The following is a 23409-nucleotide window of genomic DNA, read 5'->3' as shown; positions in this document are numbered from 1 at the left end:
GCCTGCCCAGGAAAGAAGGTACTTCACCCCACCTCTTTCTGTCTCTAATGTCCATGCTCATAGTGCAGAGTTCTAGTTTTCAACATGTTTCTGGCTCTTGCTCATGAGATTCCATTCCATGATTATTAGAGCAGCTTTGTAAGGTAGGGAGTAAGGAGCATTGTCTTCATCTTAGTGGGAAAAGAATTTTACATGGGATTGACTTTGATGACTAGGGTATAAGACAAACTAGCAGAATTAATTAATTTCTCCAGACTTGACAGTCAAGTGTTCTATGACACACAATGCTGTCCACCCTCCCCTCCATCCACACCTGCCAGCGAGCCATAACCTGGGTTTCTGGTGGGTTTGTGTGAACAAACCTTTCTAAAACCTAAAGGGAGAACAGGATCCTTTGACTATCTGCTGACAGTGATATAGTAGGATATAAGTGCTGTTGCCAAATTGCTACTTACTAGTATTAATATTTACCTGCTACAAAGCTGAGGGTGAGAAACAGCAGAGCCAAATCTTTGGGGATGAAGAAGCATTGTCCCTTTTGGTCAAGAGAAAAAAAAAATCACATCAACTCATTTCTCTCTTGGAATTAGCAGGCTTCATTCTTTGGCAGGTGGGAGATTAATTTACCCATATGCTTAGGCTCCAGCTTCTGAGAAGCCATGATTCCTATTAGAGTTGCCAGGCAAAAATAGTATTGTTTGCTTAAACAGCTCTGATTAAGACCCAGAACCACTTGTTGGAGTTTGTGGCCAACTTTCCAGAAATGTCTCTTTAAGATAAGTACTGTGTGGTGGGGTGGGCAGTGATTTCTGGGAAAGGAGAGGGGAAATCCTGGTTGGTCTGTGTCTCTGGGCCTGCTGACAGGCCTCCATCTGTGACACCGATGACACCTGGGATGCCCTACCTTCACTTGGGACATCGGTGAATCAGAAAAGTTCAGGCAAACAACACGAGGCCACAGAAGCCCGAGAAAAAGCAAACATGTTAAACTCTCTGGAATCAGATGGTCCAGAGGCTGCAAAGGAGGAGCACATAGGGCCTCTAAAGGGCCTTCTATAGAGAGGTGGGAAGACTGGCCTCTGTTCCTCCTGAGTCCCGTGTAGCCTGGAACAGGACCAGGAACATCACTCTCCTCCACTCTGAAGTCCTCAGATTTGGGAGAGGCCAGAGGAGCAGGAATTGGGATTTTTAACTCAGATCGTGGGTGGACCTGCCTGGGGGCTGTGAGTGCGAGTGGTCCCATCCAGGCAGGTCATGCTGACACCTGAGCAGCTGAGCTACTTTTCTTTAAAGTCAGGCACTTGCCCTGGGGCCTTACAGGGACACAAGGCCGGGTGGCAGCTCCATGTGTCTTGCCTGTGGGGCTGTGACACAAGAGGAGAAGGAATGACCCAGATCAGGAGGGGCATCTTCTTGCTGTTCTCCAGATGAGCCGTGGAAATCACTGTCTCATGGCTTTCGTGCTTATTTTCTCTTCCTGGGGAGAGTAGTCCCCGAATATCCATGTGACAGTTCCTTGTTTCAATTGCATCTTTGCTCAATGTTTACTGCTTTACAAAGGTCCTTTCTAACCATTCTCCAAAAAAAGCACACTACCCTCATTTTGCCTTCCGCTGTTGTTTTATCCTGCTGTATTTTCCCCATGCCCTTCAGAACTACCCGACAGTGAAGTTTCAACTTACTTTTACCTCCTACATGAGGCTAGAAATTTCATGGAAGTAGAACTTTGCCTCTTTTATTTACCCCATGTCCCTAGCACAGTGCCTGAAATGTCCATAAATAGTAAAGTTACTATGAATCAATAAATCTTTAAATTAAGGCACAAATGAATAAACCTAGCAAGGCTTAATGTCAAAATCCATGAGTGCCAATGACAAGGGGTCACAATACATTCTTCCTTAGTGCGGATTTCTTTTCTTTACTTTTTTTTTAAGATTTTTATTTATTTATTCATGAGAGACACAGAGAGAGAGGCAGAGACACAGGCAGAGGGAGAAGCAGGCTCCTGGCAGGGAGCCTGATGTGGGACTTGATCCCAGGACCCCTGGGATCACGATGTGAACCAAAGGCAGATGCTCAACCACCAAGCCACTGAAGTACCCTCCTCAGTGTGGATTTCTAAGACATTTATTATGCTGAAACAAATAGAATTAAGTTTTAGATAATTCCTCCATGTATTAGTATTTTTGCCCTTGAATATGCTTCTATTTTAAAATTTACTTTAAGAATTCCACACTAGTACTAAAGACATGTTTAATAATAATGCCTTGGTTATTTTTTTTTTTCTTTTTATGGTACAGTGGTTTACAAGGGGTTTACAAAATGATCACCTTCATTATCTTCTTCCATTGGAACTGTGGCAGGGAATGGTTAAAGTAACATGGTCAGGAAAATGTGGTTTCAAATCCCAGTTTTGATGTTTGCCATTCATGTGGCTTCAACCCATTAAACCTCAGTTTTATCATTTCCAAATTGGTGTATACATACTCTCCTCATGATTCCGGAACCTACCGGGCAGTGAATAAATGGCAGCTACTATTATGATTATTGTTGTTATTTTGAGCATTTGTGATCCATCTGTTATGACTGAAGAGCTGAACAAATATGCTTGGAGACCACCTAATTATTTGCCCCCATAGGAGCAGCAGCAAAAGGCATCTAGAAAAAAAAAGGCAAAAAAACCCAAAAGAAACAAACAATAAAAAAAAAAAAGCCACACATACCAAAAAAAAAAAAAAAAAAAACCAAAAACAACAACAAAAAACCCCCCACAAGTTTAGGTGCTAATATTGGCTCTCCAGGATTACCTTCTTGGTTTTCTCGTTTGAATTAAAACATTAAATCCCAAGCCTGGGTGATCACCAGAATCACTAGCAGGAATTGAAAAAAAAAAATTTGAGATTTCTAGGCCTAATTCATAAAAATTTCACTCTGACTCACCTGGGCTGAGGCTCCAAAGTATCCGTGTGTGTTGCACTCTCTAGGTATACATAATCATCAATCAAATGTGCGGACCACTGGAATAGATTACTTCCAAGGGCACGCCTATAGCCTTCTGAATTATTATGATGTTGTTGAAACTGTTTTGAAGAATTGACTATTTTTGTGCTGAAGATATTCCTTCTCTAGAGGACATCCCCCATCCTTACCGATCTCTAGGGAGAAGTGTCACTCAGGTGGAAGGTTATTCTGAAACTTGTATAGAAGTTGAAGAACATTAAAGGTAGATGAGGGGAAGAGGATGTTGGAAGCTGGTGCTTTCATTTTAGTTGCACAAATCCCATAGAAGAGAATTTGCTAAAGGCACAGGAACTTTCCTCTTAGTATGTTAAGCTTTTGGCTCAGCTCCCTGTAAGATCTCACTGGAAGGACTGCCTTGGTTTCAGTGGGGAATGATGCATCCATGAATCACCATGTGCTTTCCAGACACACACTTGTTCTGCAATTATGTCTGAAAATAACTCAAAGAGGTGGGCTCAAGGATGAGCAGTTAGGAATGGTGCTCGGGCAGGCACTGATGCCATGCCAGGGTCAGACTCTGGGATGCAACAATGAGGTTGATGAAGTGGGGTATGTGGGATTGTTATTGACTCCACTCTTCCAAAAATCCCTGCCGTCTAGGATATCCTGTTTAGATTCATGGGAGGAGATAGACTGCCTACTGTGAAGAGAATCCTGGAACTAAATACACTGGAGGGTATAAACATTGCTGCATTACTTTTCAGGAAAAAAAAATGTGCTTCAAGGCAGACCTTGTAAATCTCATGCGGCCGCCCTCCTTGCAAATGTTCCCAGAGGGCAACGTATGGTGTCTAGAGTTAGGATCACACAAATTAAGGTTAACAGTTCTTCTGGGAAGCTTGTTTTCATCACAGAACCATTGAAGAATCAGAAAGAAAACAGGAAATTAGAGGCATCACCATGGTATCATGACAGACTGTGCTTCTGCATTGGATTTTAAAAGTCACTTTGTTCTACTTGTAATTACATTTTTATAGGTAGGAAACATACCTTAAAATATATTCTCACCTTTAAAAAAGTTGGCAAAGACTCTTTTTTACAGTTTGAGCTAATTACAGCAAGTCGAATGATGGATGTCAAAATGAAATAATTCTCAGAAAGGTTGATGAATAAAAGCAACTTTCTAAGACATAGTTTACCACTATAAGTAAACAGATATTTCAGCTTCTACAACAAAAATTTATTCATTGGTGTTTCCCATAATAAACTTACTCTATTTTAGTGCTTCAAATCAATATTCCTTGGGAAATTTTAAACAAATCTGGCAATGTTGTGGGAAAATTCTTTGCCCTTTTAGAAAACATACCTAGAATTTTAACTTATGGCAAAATATACATCATACTTCCAGCTTTGGGTTAAATTTTAAAGTAATTGTTTTGCAAGTATTCACTAACCTTTTCCTTATTTGGCTGATAAGATAGAATAAGCCACAACTTGTCTTCTCAATGCATCTGTGTAAAAAATTCTCCTAGTTTTTGAAGGCTCATCATGAGCTACGAAACTAGCCCTTGGTCTCTGCTCCTGTAATATATTTCAGCCAAAAATGGGCAAAGATTCTGGCAGTGACAGGGAGGTGAATCTGTGGCTATCTCAGAGAGTCATAATTTTAACAAGAAATGATTGGGCACACATTTATTATGTGGTGAGCTCCATGCCAGATGGAGTAAAACCATGAGAAGTGGAAGAAATAGTCCCTGCCCTTGAGAAGCTTACAACTAGTGAACCACACATGATGTGATACAGGAAACTATGAAAAAACACTCTGGTATATATATTGCCTGGCTTGCCTGTGGTGGCTGTGTGCTGGACAGCAAATGCATCTAGAATGCCAGAGAGTCATTCAGTCTGGAGACAACTTGGAAAGGTGATGAAGAGCTGGAGATATCTTTTATTTTACATTCTAACCTGTGAATTTTGCTTTCATTGAGTACCTATCATGTTCTGGACACCAGGGATACACAGTAAGAACTAAGAGCCCATGCTGTGTGCGTAGGCAAAGAGCAAAGGGAATTAACTGAATGACTTTTCCCAGAGGTCTTCCAGCCATGCATAGTTCAAATCTCAAAATACTTGAATGTCAAGTGGATGGTGTTGGAAACATGCTGACTCATTCTTCTGAGTCAGGACCATGGCTTTATTGTCTAGACTGTTGCCAAGTTCCCCCTGTTAGGTCTCCCTGTTTCTGTTCTTGCCCCTTCTGGTCTAGTTTCAACATTTCAACATAGCAATCCTTGACCTTGGAAACCAAAGAGGGTGAGAGGATGGAGAGCAAGGACAAGTCCTGAACTTAGCCCGTGAATCTTTCAAATTCAGACACCATGACACTGGGACCAGACACCATGACACTGGGACCAGAAAGAGCAGTCACCTTCCTCCTTTATTTTTTTAAAAGATTATTTATCTATTTATTCATGAGAGACACAGAGAGAGAGAGAGGCAGAGACACAGGCAGAGGGAGAAGCAGGCTCCATGCAGGGAGCCTGATGTGGGACTCGATCCCAGGATCGCGGGGTCATGCCCTGAGCCAAAGGCAGACGCTCAACCACTGAGCCACCCAGGCGTCCCACCTTCCTCCTTTAAATAGTGAAGTCATGGGGTGCCTGGGTGGCACAGTCAATTTAGTGTCCAACTCTTGGTCTTGGCTCAGGTCCTGAGATCAGGGTCATGAAACTGAGCCTCATGTCAGGCTCTGCACTCAGCATAGCCTGCTTAAAATTATCTCTCCCTCTCCCTTTGCCCCCCTCTCCTGCTTGCTCTCTCTCTCTCTCTCACATGAATAAATAATTCCTTGAAAACAAACAAACAAATAAATAAATAGCAAGTCATAGAGGGAACACTATGAAGGGGGTGTTGGGTGGTGACAAGTTGACAAACTTCTTTTTCTCTAAGAAGGTTCATTAGAAATCCCTCGAGGCTGCCACGTCCAGCATCCACATAGTCCTGTCATTGCCTTGAAATGTTGGGCTGCCTGCCACATTCTCTCTTTGCCATCCATGGTGAGTTCTCATGGTTTCCTGTGCTTTCCTTCCAGTTGCCTCCAGCAGCCCAGTACCTGCAGAGTACACTGTTGATGTGGAGATCAGTTTTGAAAATGCCTCCTTCCTGGAGCCTATCAAAGCTTATGTGAACAGCCTCAGTTTCCCAATTCCAGGGAACAGCACAGACCTGGCCACCAACATTTTAAGCATTGAGGTGACAACAGGTGAGTCAAAGACCCATTGCTTCAGAATGGAAAGTTGGATATATCAGGGGAATGGCTGTCTGAGCTCCTTACTAGTAGAGTAGGTTGTTGTACTTAGGAGGCAAGTGAAATAAGCCAAAAAGCCCTGAGATATGGATTTTATGACTTCACATCCTTCCAGAATGAAGCTCCTATTGGCAAATTCTGCAGCCAGGGTCCTTATGTCAAGTGGTGGCCACATGTTTGCTTGGTGGTTTGTGTATTGGTTGTCACAAAATACATCCCAAGATACTGCCCAGTCTTTCATGAGAAACTCCTGGGTGCCATGCCTCTGGGTAATCAGTGGGTACAGCAAGGACTGGTTCAGGTATTAATAAGTGGCAAGTTTCCTTCATTCTGGCATCATAGGTCAGGAAATAGAAACCAGGTATACATCCGGATTGGAAGCAAGACATAATCTAGAAACCTCCAGGCTATGAGATTGGGCCTTCTGGATACTGCTTTCTTTCTGAAGTTATGCCAGCTGTCCTAGCTTCTCAAGCACCACCACCTGGGAAGCTTGTCTTAAATAAAGTTCCTGCCTTGCTAGCACTGAGAGATACTGGATTTTATGATGTTCAAATGGAGGCAAGAACAAAATTCTTGTTTTTAAAAAATTTTTTGATTTCTCATATTTTAAGTAGTCCATCAATATCATCTATGCATTCCAATTTTTTAATTTTTCATATGTACTAGCAGAACCTGAAATGGCTGCTTCATAGCTCCCTTTGGATGCCACTTCCTGTCAGTGCTGAAGCATGAAACTGCATCAATGTCCACAGATTCACTAGAGCTTGAGCATCCTTCTTATTTCAGGAACAATGATTTGATGGCTTTCCTTTGGGTAGTCACTCTGTGGGCCTTGGCCTAGGAGCTGATCCTTAGAACAGACAGCTCCTAGTGATATGGCTTTAATTGAGTTTTAAAAATAAATTCAAAGCGTTCTGTTTTCAGAGCATTTTCTAATGTCCCCAGTGGAATCAGAAACTGTTTGGGTTGTTCACATTTGATTAGAAATGTAAAAGGCACAATTGTATTTGTATTCTGTATTTGTTATCTATTGCTGCTTAACAAATTACCCCAGAAGTTAGCATCTTAAAACAACAAACATTTACCGTATCATACGGCTTATGAGGGCCAGGAATTCAGGAGGACCTTAGCTGGGTGGCTCTGGCTCAGATTGTATGAGGTTGTAGTCAAGCTGTCAACCAGAGTAGCAGTCCTCTGAAGCTCAACTCTGGCTGGAAATCCACTTTGAAGCCCATTTATATGGTTGTTGGCAGGAGGCTTTTGTACCTCACAAGGTCAGCCTCTCCATGACATGTCCTCATGCAATTGGGCAGCTGGCTACCCCATAGCAAGTGATGAGAGAGAGGGGGAGAGAGAGAGAGATCACAGAGGAAAGCCACAGTGTCTTTTACATCATAATATCAGAAATGATATATCATCATTTCCACCATATTCTGTGGACACACAGACCTAACCTAGTACAGTATGAGAAGGAGTTACAAAAAGGTGTCAGTATTCAGAAATAGGATGGTCAGGGCCCATCCTTGAAACTGGCTACCATACACTGTATGTCCAGGAATATGTTTTTCATGTTATCATTGTAGGCATCATCCCCTGAGGTAGTCAGAGCAGTCATCCTTTACATGGTGATGCATAATGGGAATCACATGAATCTCATGTAATACTCTTGAACTTCCCAGAAGGCAATATGGAGTCAAGTCAGGATATTCTACAAGTATAAATACTTATCTATAAATATAAAGGTAGGTGACCATCCTCTCTCTCCTCACCGTTCTGGCTAATGCTAGTCTGCAGACCTGCTGGAAATGAAATCTGGTGCTCCTGTGAGACGGGCTATAGGTGGCCTCAGGAGAAGTGCCTCCACAATCCCACTTGTCAAGAGCATGACAGCTCCCTTGCAGGGCATCGTTGCAGTTGCCTGAAAGGACTACCTCCCAAGGGACCTTTTTGCCAGCTCCAGGGAGGTAAGCAACTGTTCATTAAATGTTTCTTTGCTGATTTGCCATTTGATACCAACTCAAGCAAATGTTTCTCCGTCCTGTGTGTATTCACATGCTAACACGAGATTTTGAAATATTGCCCTGCGTTTTTTCAGCAGATGTTACTTTAAGAATGTCAGTCAGACTCAATGTGGGCTTTCAAGAGGACCTCAAGAATTCTTCCTCTGCTCTCTATAGGTCCTACAAGACTGACCTGGAAACAGCGGTAGGTTTTAGCCCTGGGAACCCCTTAACCAACCAGCTGTTTGGATTGAACTGAATCTGTTGCATTTACAGTGGATGATTTGCTTGAATCTGTCAGAATTTATGAATATGGACATTGAAATTATTCCTATAACATCTGGGATAATGGATTAAGAAGTGCTCAAATCAAATAACGTTCAGGGGATGATTTGACATCATCATGACCTGTAGGTGGAACTTCTTCCCAGGGTAGAATTGATTCTGAGATTTGGTGACATCAATTCACTGAATCTTATTCAGAGATACAAGAACCTGGTCTAGAAGTGCCTGATGGTACATTTCTATTTGTCTTCACACACCCCCTGGATGAAGCCCCTAACATCTTTTGGGCAGATCAGCCTAAAGCTAGTACTGCGGGTTTCAGACCATTCTATATTAGAGATATGGAGGCATTCTCACTTAAGACAGATTTAAATTTACTCATATAAAAATAGAGAATATTCCCTGAATGTTAGCTGTATGCCAGACACTATTCTAAGTGCTTTACATTGGATTAATTCATCTGAGCCTAAATGCTTTGCTTGAATTAACTTCAATACAGCTTCCCAATTGGTGTGCTACAAATTATTACAAGTAGGCTGAGATATTGACTTCCGTTAATTCTCTGGGCAGCCAAGCCCCTTCCTCAGGCCAGGAGTGCCTCTGCTTACCCTTTTATTTATTTATTTTTTAAAAGATTTTATTTATTTATTCATGAGAGACACAGAGAGAGAGAGAGGCAGAGACACAGGCAGAGGGAAGAAGCAAGATCCATGCAGGGAGCCCGACGTGGGACTCGATCCCGGGTCTCCAGGATCAGGCCCTGGGCTGAAGGCGGCACTACACCGCTGAGCCACCAGGGCTGCCCTGCTTACCCTTTTATACCACAGAAATTATCTTCATTTTCCATGGGTGCCATGCCAAAGTGCTGAAGAGCTCCTGGGCACTTGATTTGCATATCTGGCATGTAATAGTTCTGCACAGCGTGAGAAGCTTACACACACACACACACACACACACATCAATCAATTATATACCTTTGTGGAAAGAGAGAGTGTCATATTAATCTTCAGATCCCACCCCTCCACGTACCTGGCACAGTGCCCTGCACGCACAGTGCTTTGCAGTATAACATCTGCCTACAAATGTGACTTGAATTAAAAGGAGTCTCCTGTGAGTTGGTATTCAAAGAAACCTCCCCATTTTCTCTTGCTAGGCATTTCCCTGGGTAAAACTCCCCGCACATTTCATCTGGTGCTTGCTTCTTGGAGGACCCAGCCTGATATAGGTAGATAGGAATTACCTCTTCAAGGATCTGCTGATGCCAGCATTAATAAAAAATAGAGGAAAAAATTTACCTGGGGTGGTAAAGAATATGTGTTTCTTACTCTGTTTTAAATTTTTTGACTTATCTCTCACTGGACCTTGATACAATGACACTTGTCTTACTTTGTTTTCCAGTTCTGGAAAGGTTACAGTACTTTACCAGGCTTCAAATTGGTGACTGTGACAGGGTTCAGGTAAGAAGCTGTAATCAGATCATTTCTACCCAATGGCAGAGACCAATATGTTAGTGAAGGAGAAAAAGCCTATTAAAGGGGCATCATGTAAGACCCTCAACAGGACTACTTTGGTAGAGGTGATGATAATACAGGTTACTGGGGGCTTAAAGACAGAAGCAATGCTGAGAACAGAAACTTGCTTCTTACATATGTATCTACTTCCATGGAAAATGAGCAAAAGCCCTGTGTTTATTCTGTGCATGCAAGAATTTTACAGACAGATATGGGAAAAATTTGCAGTCTAGAGAGCTCCAAAATATAAAATGAAATATTTCCCATGCATGATGCCTTTATTCAAGAAAAGTTGTCCACCAGCCACAAGCACCCTGTTGCACGCTGCTGTGTTCTTGGCTTCCCCTGGAATTGGCCACCATGGTGGTCCTAAGCAGGTTAGCACAATGTTTTAGGGAGTTAGTTGCCAATTTTCAAGATAAACAATGTTCACAGAAACATTCAGGATTTTGGCTTCCCTTGACAGTCAACCTATCTGGTGCCCTGGGCCAGCATGCCCATGTGACAGCAGTATCTGCGTTGTGCCTGCCATCCTAGGGCCAACTTCTGTGACTCACTTCACTCATTCCCGTCTGACTGTTTTGTTCATTTGTGTTACCTGTCTGTGTACATTTGAGTGTGCAAGTCCTGCCTCAGGCTTTCAACTAGAGCTTAATAACAGGTTGACTTGAATGAACCTTTGAAGATAAAAGTACCCAGGCTATTCCTGCCATTTTGTTTGTCCATTGCAAATAAACCTTGAGGAATCTAGACTCTCCCAGGTCAGTTACCCACCTTACTGAACTGAGTGGTCTCCATCCAGGCCCGGAAGTGTGGTTGTGACATATGAGGTGAAGACTACAACACCATCACCTCAATTGATGCATAAAGCAAATGAGCAAGTGATGCAGAACCTGAATCAGACCTACAGAATGGACTACAGTTCCTTTCAAGCCGTTACTAGCAGTAAGTAGGACATCTCCATGTCTTTTCTATACATGGATCCCATTTAGATATAGTAATGGTATTTATCATTAGGCTTGAAACTAGGAAATTCCATTTTAATGTCCTCCATGGACAGAGACTCTGGTTCCTGGCACAGAGGTTTATGTTCCACCTCCCCATCTGAGGCGTGGTCGCAGAGACTCCTAACCAGGCTAATATCATTGCAATTGGAAGGGTGGTTGCAGGGTAGAGAGATTTTATAAGAGGGTCACAGAGCCATCTGGGTTTATGGATTTTTTAAAAAAAATTAGAAGGCCCCAAACATCCAAAAACTAACAGTGTGGTGGGGGTTGGGATATTACAAAATGCACAGATATGAAACAACTGACACTGTTATTTTAGAGCAGTAGTTCTCAAAGTGTGGCCCCCAGACCAGCAGCATCAGCACCACCTGGGAACTTGTTAGAAATACAAATTTTGGTGGTGCCAGGTGGCTCAGTCAGTTAAGCATCTGCCTTTGGTGCAGGTCCCTGTTCAGCAGGGAGCCTGCTTCTCCTTCTCCTCTGCCTTCTGCTCCCCCTGCTTATGCTTTCTCTCTCTCTCAAATAAATAAATACAATCTTTAAAAAAGAAATACAAACTCTTAGGGCCACCCCAGACCAACCAGGGCAATGGTGTTTTTAACAAGCCCTCCAGGTGATTCTGATGCATAGGAAAATTTGAGAACCCCTGCTTTGGAACACATAGAGCAATGATAAAAAAAAATGGGGGTGTTAGATGTATGCCTCCATTTTACAAATGGCTACAGAGTTGTATTCTGTTGTGTTATTAGGTGGATGGACCAATTGTTACTTGGGAAATAGAAAAGAAAGCCAGCTGGGCCTAGATTTGGCAAGTAAGAATTTGCTCATGGATATTCTAGCTAATTTGGGTCCATGGTTCCAGACTCAAGGTGATTCCTCTTTAGGGTGACACTGTCCCCCATCAGGGAGGTCTCTGAAAGGACTGTCGTAGGCACATCTGGGAGAAAGGGCACCCCTTCTCAGGGATTAGGCCATCCATCCTCACAACAGCTTCATAAATTTTGTCTTTACATTCTCTGGTATTGTTAGACACCAGATCATTTTTAAAAACAAAATATTGAAAGATACATAATTGTAAGAAAGTACTACAACACAAGCAAGAAGAAAAGCAAAATAAAAATTCAGAATACATAAGATAGCAACAACACAGGTGAAAACAGGTAAATTAGGGATCTCTGGGTGGCTCAGCGGTTCAGCGCCTGTCTTTGGCCCAGGGCGCAATCCTGGAGACCTGGGATCGAATCCCACGTCGGGCTCCTGGCATGGAGCCTGCTTCTCCCTCTGCCTATGTCTCTGCCTCTCTCTCTCTCTCTCTCTCTCTCTATTTCTCTGTGACTATCATAAATAAATAAAAAAAATTTAAAAAAAGAAAGAAAACAGGTAAATTAAAGGAAGGGGAGTAAGTAGCCTAAGAGTATGAGCTCCTATGGAAGGCTTCCAGTGATGCCCCCCATCTCCTGACCCCTAACGCAACCCCCCAACCAACACATGTTCTGCCCTGAAGAATTCCTTATATTTATGACCCTGAGGGCATGGGTGACCATCAGAATCAAGCATTGGTAAGCTTCAATTATGATTACTCCTTCCCCCAAATTTCAGTTGTGTTGAGGATAGTCAACCTTTTAAAAGAGTAAGTATCTGGCAGTGCGACTGATTAGTGGCTTATTGTCGGTCCAGAAACATGGTGCTAACAGTACAGTTCACAAAAGTGCTTTGGAGTTTGTGGCCTTATTTTCCACAGAGCAGTGGAGTCATTGTGGATGACACTCACCACCATTCCTGCAGAATGTATCCATCTCTGTTCTCCTTGGAAGACTGGAATGATTCTGTGATGTGCACAGCCTAAACGTTCATCAACATGAACGTAGGTCATGTGCATTTCCACAGGATTGCTCCCACATCATCCTGCTCTCCATAGCATTGGTGCTATTTACCTAGAGTATAAATATCCAAAAGGTCAAAAGACTGGGTTTTGTTTGGTTTTACTTTGTTTTAATTATAATTATATTTGGGGGCAGCAGAGAAGAAGAGAACAAGAAAGAAAAAAAAGCTAAATGACTGAGCTCATATCCGAAAGTTATTTTAAGTCTTTATGAAATACCGAGGGTACAGGACAATGTTCCAAACATTTCCATTTATTTGGTCGTATACTCATCCTTAAAATAATTGTTTGATTAATTAGCAGGGGCGCTTAACCAGAATGTCCCTTTCTTTAATCACTGCTAATAAATTCATGGTCACTTCCATATAACCACATGATACCGGCAGTCATACTAGTTGTTATTGTTAGCCACTGTGATGATGAAAAGAGGACACATTGTTATTGTATCTTTTCTTATTAAGTCCCCTGTTTCACACAAATTGTGTCCTTTCATATCCTGTGAAATGGGTTCTGTGATCTCCATTTTAAAGGAGAGGGTAAATAATTTTCTCAACAACACCTAGTAAGTAACATAAGTCTATATGACTTCTGTGTCTATTTGCTACCTTGCTCACAGGAGGCCTTGTTGGGTGTGATATTGTAAGATCTTCTTTTATATAGGAGCCTTAAAAAAGTGATGAGATATTTAGACCCCTTGATATTTTGACTAGAACATCATAGCTCCCCAAATTAATTTTATGGTGTCATGGTCCCATGTTGACAATATGGAAAGGGTCTGGCCTGAGCATGAAACCCATGTACAACAGCTCTAACAGAACTTCCTTATCCAGTGCCTCTGATTTCCTCAATATGTGGAATTCATGAAAGATGTAGAATGAGAAACACAGCTTAAAGGGGAAAAAACCCCACATATTGTGTAAGCAAAGGACAACCGTAAACACACACACACACACACACACACACACACACAAATAGCAAATGTGCTTTATTTCTCTTTGTGAAATGACTTAATGCCATGGTTCTCCAGATTTTTACTATGAAAAGAATAAAAGCTACTCTTCACCCAAATCACTTCCCCATAGCTCTCAATACTCCTGTTTTCCAGACAAGAAAGCTGAGGCCTAGAGAGGCTAAGTAAATTCCCTAGATGTGTGGCGCAGAACCAGGATTCAAATCTGGGCCTGTGTGTCTATAAAGTTCTCCTTCTTAACGGCCCATGGGTATGAAGTCTTTTTAAAAAACTCTTAATTCTTAACAGACTTTATTACAAGAAATTATTTTCTCCCCATTTATAATGCATCAGAGACATAGGACCGAGCTTTCAGTGTTATAAGATAACCTGTTATCAACAGGAAGTAGTTGATATCATTGAGTCAGTGGCAAAGAAACTTGAGGTTTAAATGAGCTGGTGTGGCTTTTTTATAAGCCAATGAGCATTTTCTACCAGACTATATGAAATATCGCAATTAGCTTTGGAATCCCCATTACTCCCAATGAAGGCAATTGAGTGTGCCCAGACTCCACACTGGATGCCAATCCCTGGTATCTGGCAGGTGGTAACTCTTTGGGCCTCAGACACAAGAGATCCAGGGTTGGAATGAGGGAGATGTATTGCCTCCTTCTAGACAGCACCACAGCCCTGTGTAGTGGTGGTGTCTGGTGGGTTGTATCAATTCCATTCATTTGCACTGGGATTTTAATATCTTTTCTTTGGGTTTTCAGATGAAACTAAGTTCACCATCATACCAGAAATCATTTTTGAAGGGGATACGGTAAACATGATGTGTGAAACCGACGTTTTGTCCTCTAACGTGTCCTGGCACCATGTTGAAAGGCACTCTGACATCCAGAACAGCAGCAGATTCTCAGTTTACACCACCGTGCTGAACAACATGACCTCAGTCTCCCGCCTCACGATTTACAACATCACCCAGCGGGATGCAGGTGGGCTTCCAGCCAATGACTGGTGCGGGAAAGGGATAAAGAGCTCGTAAAGAAGCAAACCACGGAAGACACATATAGTGTTTTCCTCTTTGAAGAGAAGTCACCACGCTCAACTTTCCGAAATTAAAAATGAATTCCATGGCATATGAGTAAGCAAAGCTAGCCTTGCAGACAGAAACAGATTTCCACATTTACCAAGGGCTTATGAGTTGAAAACTGAGACAAAAAGCTGGCTTTTGTTCTTAATCCTTATAAAATTGTAAACAGTTTTGTTGAGATCGAATTGACATATAATAAGCTGTACGTATTTAAAAGGTACAGTTTAATGGGTTTTGTCCTAGGTATACTCCTGTGAAACTACCATCCTCCTCGGGGGAGTGAATGTATCCTTCACCCTCTGGCCACTTTTCTTGGATTCCATTGTAAACCCTCCCACCTCCCGCTCTCCTTCCCCAACACCCACCCCAAACTTAAAAGCAGAAGTTTTAAACCTGAACTCTAGAATTTAATAATCCCATTGTAACCCAGATGTCAACAGGGGCATCTCTTTTTCCCTGACTGAGAAGCTGGGTTGCGGACACATGGGTCCTGTTACATCTTTGTTGATTCTGATTTTGCCGCAGAGTTACATAGATGCCAAAATCATCCACGATCTTCTAGTTCTCCAAGGCTTTCCAATTTTTCCTTTCTACCTCTTCCATCCCCATGCCTTTTTTCTTATTAGCAAAGACTGAGATTTCTGCTCCTTCCTTAGAACATCTCTCTCCTCATTAATTTGTGCCATCAGATATGATCTGCATTGACCTTCTGCACTTCTTGAATGTTTCTTTAGGGTTTTCTTAGAGCAAGTCTTGGATGCTTTTGAAAACAATGCTTCGTGAAGTCCTGACATGACGCATGAGATGAGGCTATCATTCGTCTAAGGAAATCCATATACGTAGCAATAAAAAAATGCATTTTCTAGGGGCGCCTGGCTAATGCAATCGGTTGAGCATCAACTCTTGGTTTCAGCTCGGGTTGTTATCTCTGGGTCTTGAGATTGAGGCCCAAGTCGGGCTCTGTGTTCAGTGCAGAGTCTGCTAGAGATTTTGTTTCCCTCTCCCTTTGTCCCCCCAAACCCCACCCTCTCACCGTCTCAAATAAATATATAAATCTTTTTAAACAAATTGATTTGTTTATTCTATGCAGGTGAATATATTTGCAAGCTGACATTAGATATTTTTGAATATGAGTCCAGAAAAAAAATAGATGTCACGCCCATCCGAATTCTGGCAACTGAAGAAATGAAGGTGACGTGCGACAACAATCCTATATCTTTGAACTGCTGCAGTGAGATTAATGCTAACTGGAGCACAATAGAATGGAAGCAGGAGGGGAAAATAAACATTCCAGGTAAGAATGTCAGATGGCCTTTTGCATATGCATTTGTGCCCCTTGGCCAAGTAAAAATGGGAGATGCACTAGATGGGAGAGGAAATGTCAGATGGCTGTTTTTTCCCAAACTTTAGTCTGTAAAAATGTTACTAGGCTTGATGCCAGCTCCAGCTTCGCTATTCTCAAACAACATTCCAAAAATATGTGCATACAAACGTCATGCTTGGATTGTAGACAAGTTCCTAGCTGAGAAGACCTGATGACTTAGGTCCACAGTATCTCCTGCCTGTAGAAAACCTTGCCCCCATCCTCCTTCCCTCTTCATCTTCAGCAAAGGGCTAAGGATGAGGCCATTGGCTTTGTTTCACAGTCAGACTTGGAACTTTTCTGTATCTCTTCTCTTGGTGTCTGTCCTTCTCACGTCTCGGGCTCTGTCCCACATCCTTCTGTATTACCCAATTCTCTATCTCTGGTTTGTTTGTTTTTACCTCTCTGTGTAGACCTGTTCATCTCTCAAATGTTCCATGTCAATTTCTGATCCTGCTTGACTTCCTTTTAGATCTGAGATATTACTGGAAATTCTCTACCCTCCAGTTTACGCTGATGAATGATGATGATAATAAATTAAAAGAGCGATACTGACTCTGTTTTGTGTAATGGTTTATGATTGACCAATGTTTTAAAAATGTGTTATCACTTTTGAGCACATTGAACCTTGATCACAAGTTTGAAGCTCGCATTTTTTGGCCTCCAGTTTGCAAATAAGGAACTTGAGGTCTACATTGACTTATCCAAGGTTGTCACAATAAGGAAAGTAAGAAAAAAGAAGACTCACCTCAGGTCTTATTTCACAAGACCAGTGTTTGCCTTGGCAAAACTATTTTAGCCGTGCCTGATGAACCAGTGCTGGAGCAAGCTGATCTGGCAGCTTGTTCTGAAGCAGGAAGACTTTTTTTGTCTAGAAATTTCATGTAACACGACCCGATCCTTCCTTAAGAAATGACAGTTTTATATGTTCATCTTTACACTAAAATATCTTTAAAGTGAAATGTGGCTTTTCCCATGAAATACATCAGTGTGGTAAGGTTTTCTTTTACAAAGTCTTTGCCATGCTATCAGACTCCATTAAGTTGTAAAAAAATAAAATAGTGATTCGTTTACATGCAACTTATCCTGAGCCCATCTATTCGCAAAGCACATCCCACCTGCTGCTTTAGTATTTTACTTTAAATACTCCGAAGAATGGGAAAGGCATCTGGTAACTGTTGGCACATGATACATTTAGTCACTTCCTTGATTTTTCAGGAAGAGGAGGTGTAGGCACCTTGGAGGAGCTGCCAGATGGGAGAAAGACCTTGCAGAGTCCCTTGGTTCTGACTTAATAAGCGTTCAGCTCTGAGAGGTGAAAACCTTGCCCTCTGGCAGAGGAGCCAGGAAGTCTGCAGAACAGATGCTCAGGGACCTCGCTGTGGCCACCAGTGCTCAGACATTTCTAATGCCCAGTGCAGCCGAAGCACAGGCGGAACAATGGATTTCCTGCCACAGGGCTGGCCTCCCGGGGACCTGCACTGTCCTTCTCTGATGAGCTTAGCCTCTGCCCTGGGCACCTTGCCTTCCTCCTCCCCTTGCAGCTCCCCTGCTCTGAAGCGCTCTCTCTCGCTCTCATTCTCTCTCTCTCTCTCTCTCCAATTCCACCAGTTCTTTAGCATCCATTTTTCTGGGATCAATAGGAGACAGTCTAGCAAAATAATTCACTCCAAAGCATAAGGAACTCAATGTACCACCTCATCTCAGAAGCATTTCATTTTCAAAACACAAAGGAGGGGCACCCAGGTGGTTCAGTCCATTAAGCATCTGCCTTCGGCTCATGTCATGATCCTGGGGTCCTCCAATCGAGCCCTTTGTTGGGCTCCCTGCTAGGGCCAGGAGTCTGCTTCTCCCTCTCCCTCTGCCCCTCATTCCTGCTCATGCTCTCTCTCTCATATAAATAAATAAAATCTTTTAAAACACACACACACACACACACACACACACAAGGGATAAGACAGAAAATAATCAGCAAGTGATAGAATTTCTAGCGTAAAGAGGGTGGTCTTTTTTGAATAGGAAGGGGCTTCCTTTTTGACTCATTGGGCAGCAACTAATGATACAAATGATAATGGTACAGAAGTAATAGTATCAATACCACTACTACCACTAGTAATGATAGAGATGGTAATAGTTTCTATTATTATTGCAGCATCTAGCCTGACTGTGTGGGGTCTCTGGCTTTGCCTGCGTGGAAAAGGATTGATTAATTGTGGGAAATGAAGAGCAACAGAGTTTGTAATCTGACTGTAGCTGTTATACGGTGGGATGAGAAAAAATAATGGAGCCTTAATCCCCTCCTTGCCCACAAGTTAGAGCAGTTCCCAGATGAGTTCATAAACTTCCTCGTGGCCCTGCCTACCATACTCCTGTGGCCCATTATCACGTGGAGTGTTCATAAAACAACTGAATCGTGACAAGAGGGTGCCGGCTCCCTCGTGGCTGTGACATTGCAGGACATGAAAGGAACAACTTTAAACTCCACAGTCCCCTTACTTGCATCTTTTCTTCCTGATTGCCCCATTGAAATGTTTAAGCATATATTATCGGGTGTGCTTGCATGCTGTCTCAAATGGTTTGGGCTTGGTTTGGTTTGGTTTGGTTTTTCTGCTGCCAAACAGGGCATCGGTAAGATATAATGAAGGGAGAATGGCTGTTTTTCTTTACTGAGTAGAAATCAGTCTGTGGCTTTCAAGACACTTGATGAAGTGCCTAGTCTAGAGGCCAGCTGGCTTCAGGGTTTGAAGTGAGCCCTAAAGAGAGAAGCAGCTGGAAGTGGTACATGGCATCTGAGGACGCCAGAGGCAGTGTTCTCCAACCGAGCTGCACGTGAGGGTCACCCCAGAGGTTTGTGAAACAGTCCGGCTGCCAGGGCTCTACCCCAGAGAAACCATGCCCGGATCTCTGGGTTTGGGGTCCAGGTGATGTGGTTTGATGTGGGGTCCATGAGCCAATGGCCAAGAAAGAATTCTTGAGCCATTTTTGGTGCTAAAAGGTGGTTTTATTAAAGCAGAGGGACAGGACCCATGGGAAGGAATTGATGCACTGGGGTTGTGAGGAGCAATTGGTTGTATACTTTGGAGTTGGGGAACATAAAGACGAAGGAAGTTTCCAAAAAAAGATTTTCATATGTTGAAGAAGACTTACAGGATCCTGAAGCCCTGACTATTGTCAGGCTAAGGTTGTTTTTTCCTCCGGCAAGGCATTAACATTAAGATTGGGAGCTTCCTGCAGGAAGCTTTGCCTGGCTTAAGTATTTGCCAGTGAGCTGCAGGTTATAAGGCAACCGAACTTTATCTGCATTTATTTTGCCTTTGTCCCCACATCACAGGCAGTGGTATAGCTTCTTAAATTTCACTGTAGATTTTATTGGGCAAAGGGGAGTGAGGACCACGCATTTAGTCCAGTTCTTCATTTTACACAGGAGACACTGAGACTTTCTGTGCACTGCCCAGGATCTCTCCCTGACAGTAGCGAGGCATGCCCCGCCCCAGCCTTGCTCTTTCTCCCCCTCCATGTTTCTCTATGTGTTCCGAATGAGCCATGGATAAATTTGATTTTATATAGTGATTCCTCTACTTGTGGGAATGCCCACGGAATTGGATAAGAGAAAAAGAGAGAACTTGAGCCAATTACTCTGTTCTGGAAAAAATTTTCTTAAGGGCCTGTGCTCTCCAGGAGGATAATACCTAGTCCTGAAGAGCCACAATCCCAGCTCTGCCATGTGTCCTCTTCCTGACACAGGGCCAGTGACTCTCACTTTTGTCCATTAAATATTGATAATGGTACTCATTTTTCCAAAATTTTGTGTGGTAAAAAACCAAGATGATAAATGTAAACAATTAAAATAAAGTTGAATACACTGAATCTGCCACAAGAACTGTTTTCTGATAATGTTGATAGCTTTAAAACCCATCCTTTCGTTTTTCCTCAGTGTGATGGGAAATCTTCTGTGGAGAGTTTGCTTCTGTTGAGAACCAAACCTGTGATCGCAAGCCACCTCTTCTCCAGAAAGCGCAATACCAACTTATTAGCTGCATTCAGTACTTTCTAGAGCAGGACCCTGAGGGGCAAAGACCCCAGCCCTGGGTACTGGGGCAGTGGGGTACTAGATGGATACAGTGTGAATGCTGCCAATCAGAGATCCTGCTTTTGTTTTCTGAGTATACCATCTCTTTGGAGGCCTTCTGTACCTACAGGTATGAGCCTCACAGAATGACAACATAACTCCCCTCCACCCCATCAACACTCCCTTTCCTGTTTGTCCCCTGAAAGGCAAGCCACAGATTCTGTAATTTTTTCCCACCAGTGATTTTCCAACTTAACTGTAGAAGCTTTCTTCAAGCAAAATCTTGTATGGTTGTGTGATGCAGGGTTTCTCAACCTCAGCTCTAGTGACATTCGGGGCTGGATAATTCTTTGCTGAGGGGAGCTGTTCTGTGCATTATAGGATGTTTATCAGCATCTTTGGCCTCTGCTCACTAGATACCGGTAGAACCCCCAGCTGTAACAATCAGAGCTGTCTCTGAACAATGCCAATGTCCCCCAGGCAGGTAAAAACACCCCTTGGTTGAGAACCATATGCCTGGTATGCAAAGCAGGCTATAGTGGAGCCACTTGAGTTATGAATGGGATTAGGGGCTTTTTACCACCCCACCCCCACCCCACCTGGCCTGGCTCCTGAAGCAGGCTACTAGACCACATTCTCCAAGGTGAACTGATTTGCACATACAACTGTACCCCAGAATACTCCAGCCACCATTTCTTTTAAGACCTAGAGCAAACCTCCATTCCTCTCTGAAATCTCCCCTAGTCTCCAAGAAAACTCCCCTGCTTCAACCTCCATAATATATTTATTTCCCTCTTATGAAACCTCTCTGCTATGCATTATAATTTTTTCTGTACATCTCTTTATATTATCCATTCTGGAAACTCATTGTCCTGCACATCAACTTGACAGCAAGACTGGGCCTCAAAAGATAAGTAAGCATCAACAGGAGGAAGAAGAAGAAAGGGGAATGTTCTAGATGTGAATACAGCCATGAGAGTGTGAAGTTATAGGACACATTGAAGGCCCAGAACAAGATGTGTTTTTTTTAAGAGAGGGTTATATAATGAGATAAAGGGTACAGAGGCAGATTGAAATTGAATAAATACACATACCATACTTAAGGAGATTCCATCTTATTTTGTGCACAATGGTAAGATTTAAAGCTAAAAGGAGAGAAGTCAGATGATCAGAACCGAACTTTAGAAAAACAGTCTTTAAGGTATGTAGCCAATACAGATCGAAGGGGCAAAGAACTGAAAATAGAGATCCAGTTTCAACTGGATATAATTGGCAGATAACAGAAAATGCGGCGGGGTGAGAGACCATGGGTTAGAGTGGATAAGACAGTGCTGAGATGTTTCAGAGGAATAAACCAGATGCTTTTTACAGCCAAATGGAAATGAAATGTGAAGAAATGCTTTAACAAGTAGTTAAAGATGACTTTGCGACTTTTAATTCTGGGAGCTGCCAGTGGCAAGAGGAGAAACAAAAAAATGTGCAGGCTTTGTCAAGGGAGAAGAAAGATCGGTTCTTGACTGGACATGTTGAGTTGGAGATACCTAAGATACGAAACTGGCATTTGGGAATTTGCTTCTAGAGTTTACAACAAGAACATTTCTCTTATAGATAGAGTCAGGAGCCATCCAGATATAGGATCCAAAATAGGAGCCATGGATGTGAATGACATTGTCCAGTTAGAGAGTGGAGAAAAAACTAAGGAAAGAGTGAATATCACAAGGCTTGGGGAAAAGGAACATTGGCATTGGTGAAGGGAACAGAAGGAAAAGACCCTGCAAAGGAGACCCAGAAGGGGGAATGAGGAGAAGATAAGCAGGAGAGACTTATGGAATCAAGCAAGCCAAGTGACAGGGAAGGTGGCCCACGGAAAGGGATGCTGGGTAGTATGAGAAGAAGCCACTGGATATGGGAGAGAGGACATCACAGTTGGTCTTAAAGGAACACCTGAGGGGGCATTTAGGGGGGAAAAGACAGATCACATTGGTTTGGTGGAAGTAAAAGACCATAGATAGTGAATACAAGACCCACATGGTAGGAAGAGGGGAAGGAAATACAGTGCTGGCTAGGGGAGCTTTCAGGTTGAGGAAGGATTGTTCTAGGAAAGAAAGGCTTGGGTAGATTGGGTGGTTGATGTGAAAGAACACAAGGTAAAATTAAAGTCACAAGGGACAGGAAAGATAAAGAGTGGAATGAGGTCCTGGAAGAGGTAGAAGAAGTGGGTTTTCAAAAAACAAGTGGAGAGATAAGCCTTAGAAATGAAGACTTCCTCTGAGCTAGGAGTGCATCCTATCAAGTGGGTGAAGGTGGAAATTGATGTATGGGGACTGGGGAGGAAAACTGGTTACATGGCAGTCAAAATATTTCAGACCTTAGTGATCATCCAGGCAAGGCTGGAAAAGATGATGCATTTATGTTGGAATTAGTCAGAAGGCTTACTCTTTTTCTTTGATTTTTGGAAGTTTGATTGACAGTGTTTGATTGGAAGGCCTTAAGAGGACATGCTGTTAGGCAGGGTTAGAGAAGAGAGACCAGAGGGACTGGAATAGAAGAATATCACAGGAGGGAGTTAATGAGGCATTGGGAAGAAGGAAAGATGGCTGGGTGGCATGGAGTCTTGGGACCGGAAAGGAAAATTTGGAAGAGGAGGTATTTTGAAGGGGGAACTGCTGCTAACCTGAGAAAGCAAGAAGTTGAAGCTTCCATGAAAATATATAGATTAATAAGAGAGGACAGGTTCTGATGGAACTTCTCTTAGATGAATATCAGATGTTCCAGACTTCTTTCTCCTTTCAATAATAATGGTGTAAAAATCTGTCATCTTTTTCCTTGTGGTTGAAATCAAATCCAAACAACTTACTTCTCTTTTTTAATTATTGTTTTTCCTACCCCAGTGACCATCACTAATGGTCTGTGTTAGGGGCAGGCCCTGACCAGGTGCCATTCTAAGTGTTTCTGTATATTAACTCATTTGATGTGACT

At 42.6% G+C, this 23409-nt stretch overlaps 1 protein-coding gene across 1 annotated transcript in view; it reads left to right on the top strand.

Moving 5' to 3' along the window:
• The window catches only part of ADGRF5 (adhesion G protein-coupled receptor F5), a 72826-nt gene that overhangs the window by 26870 nt on the left and 22547 nt on the right, over positions 1 to 23409 (top strand). Inside the window, 7 exon segments of the mRNA XM_038554260.1 lie at positions 6053 to 6223; positions 8059 to 8235; positions 8370 to 8476; positions 9955 to 10013; positions 10870 to 11012; positions 14679 to 14900; positions 16089 to 16292. Coding sequence (XP_038410188.1) covers positions 6053 to 6223; positions 8059 to 8235; positions 8370 to 8476; positions 9955 to 10013; positions 10870 to 11012; positions 14679 to 14900; positions 16089 to 16292 — 1083 coding nt within the window.

Source organism: Canis lupus, chromosome 12, assembly GCF_011100685.1.
Source record: "Canis lupus familiaris isolate Mischka breed German Shepherd chromosome 12, alternate assembly UU_Cfam_GSD_1.0, whole genome shotgun sequence".
Taxonomy (NCBI): domain Eukaryota; kingdom Metazoa; phylum Chordata; class Mammalia; order Carnivora; family Canidae; genus Canis; species Canis lupus.
Note: the sequence above shows the minus strand (reverse complement) of the source record. Positions and strands in the feature narration are given on the sequence as shown.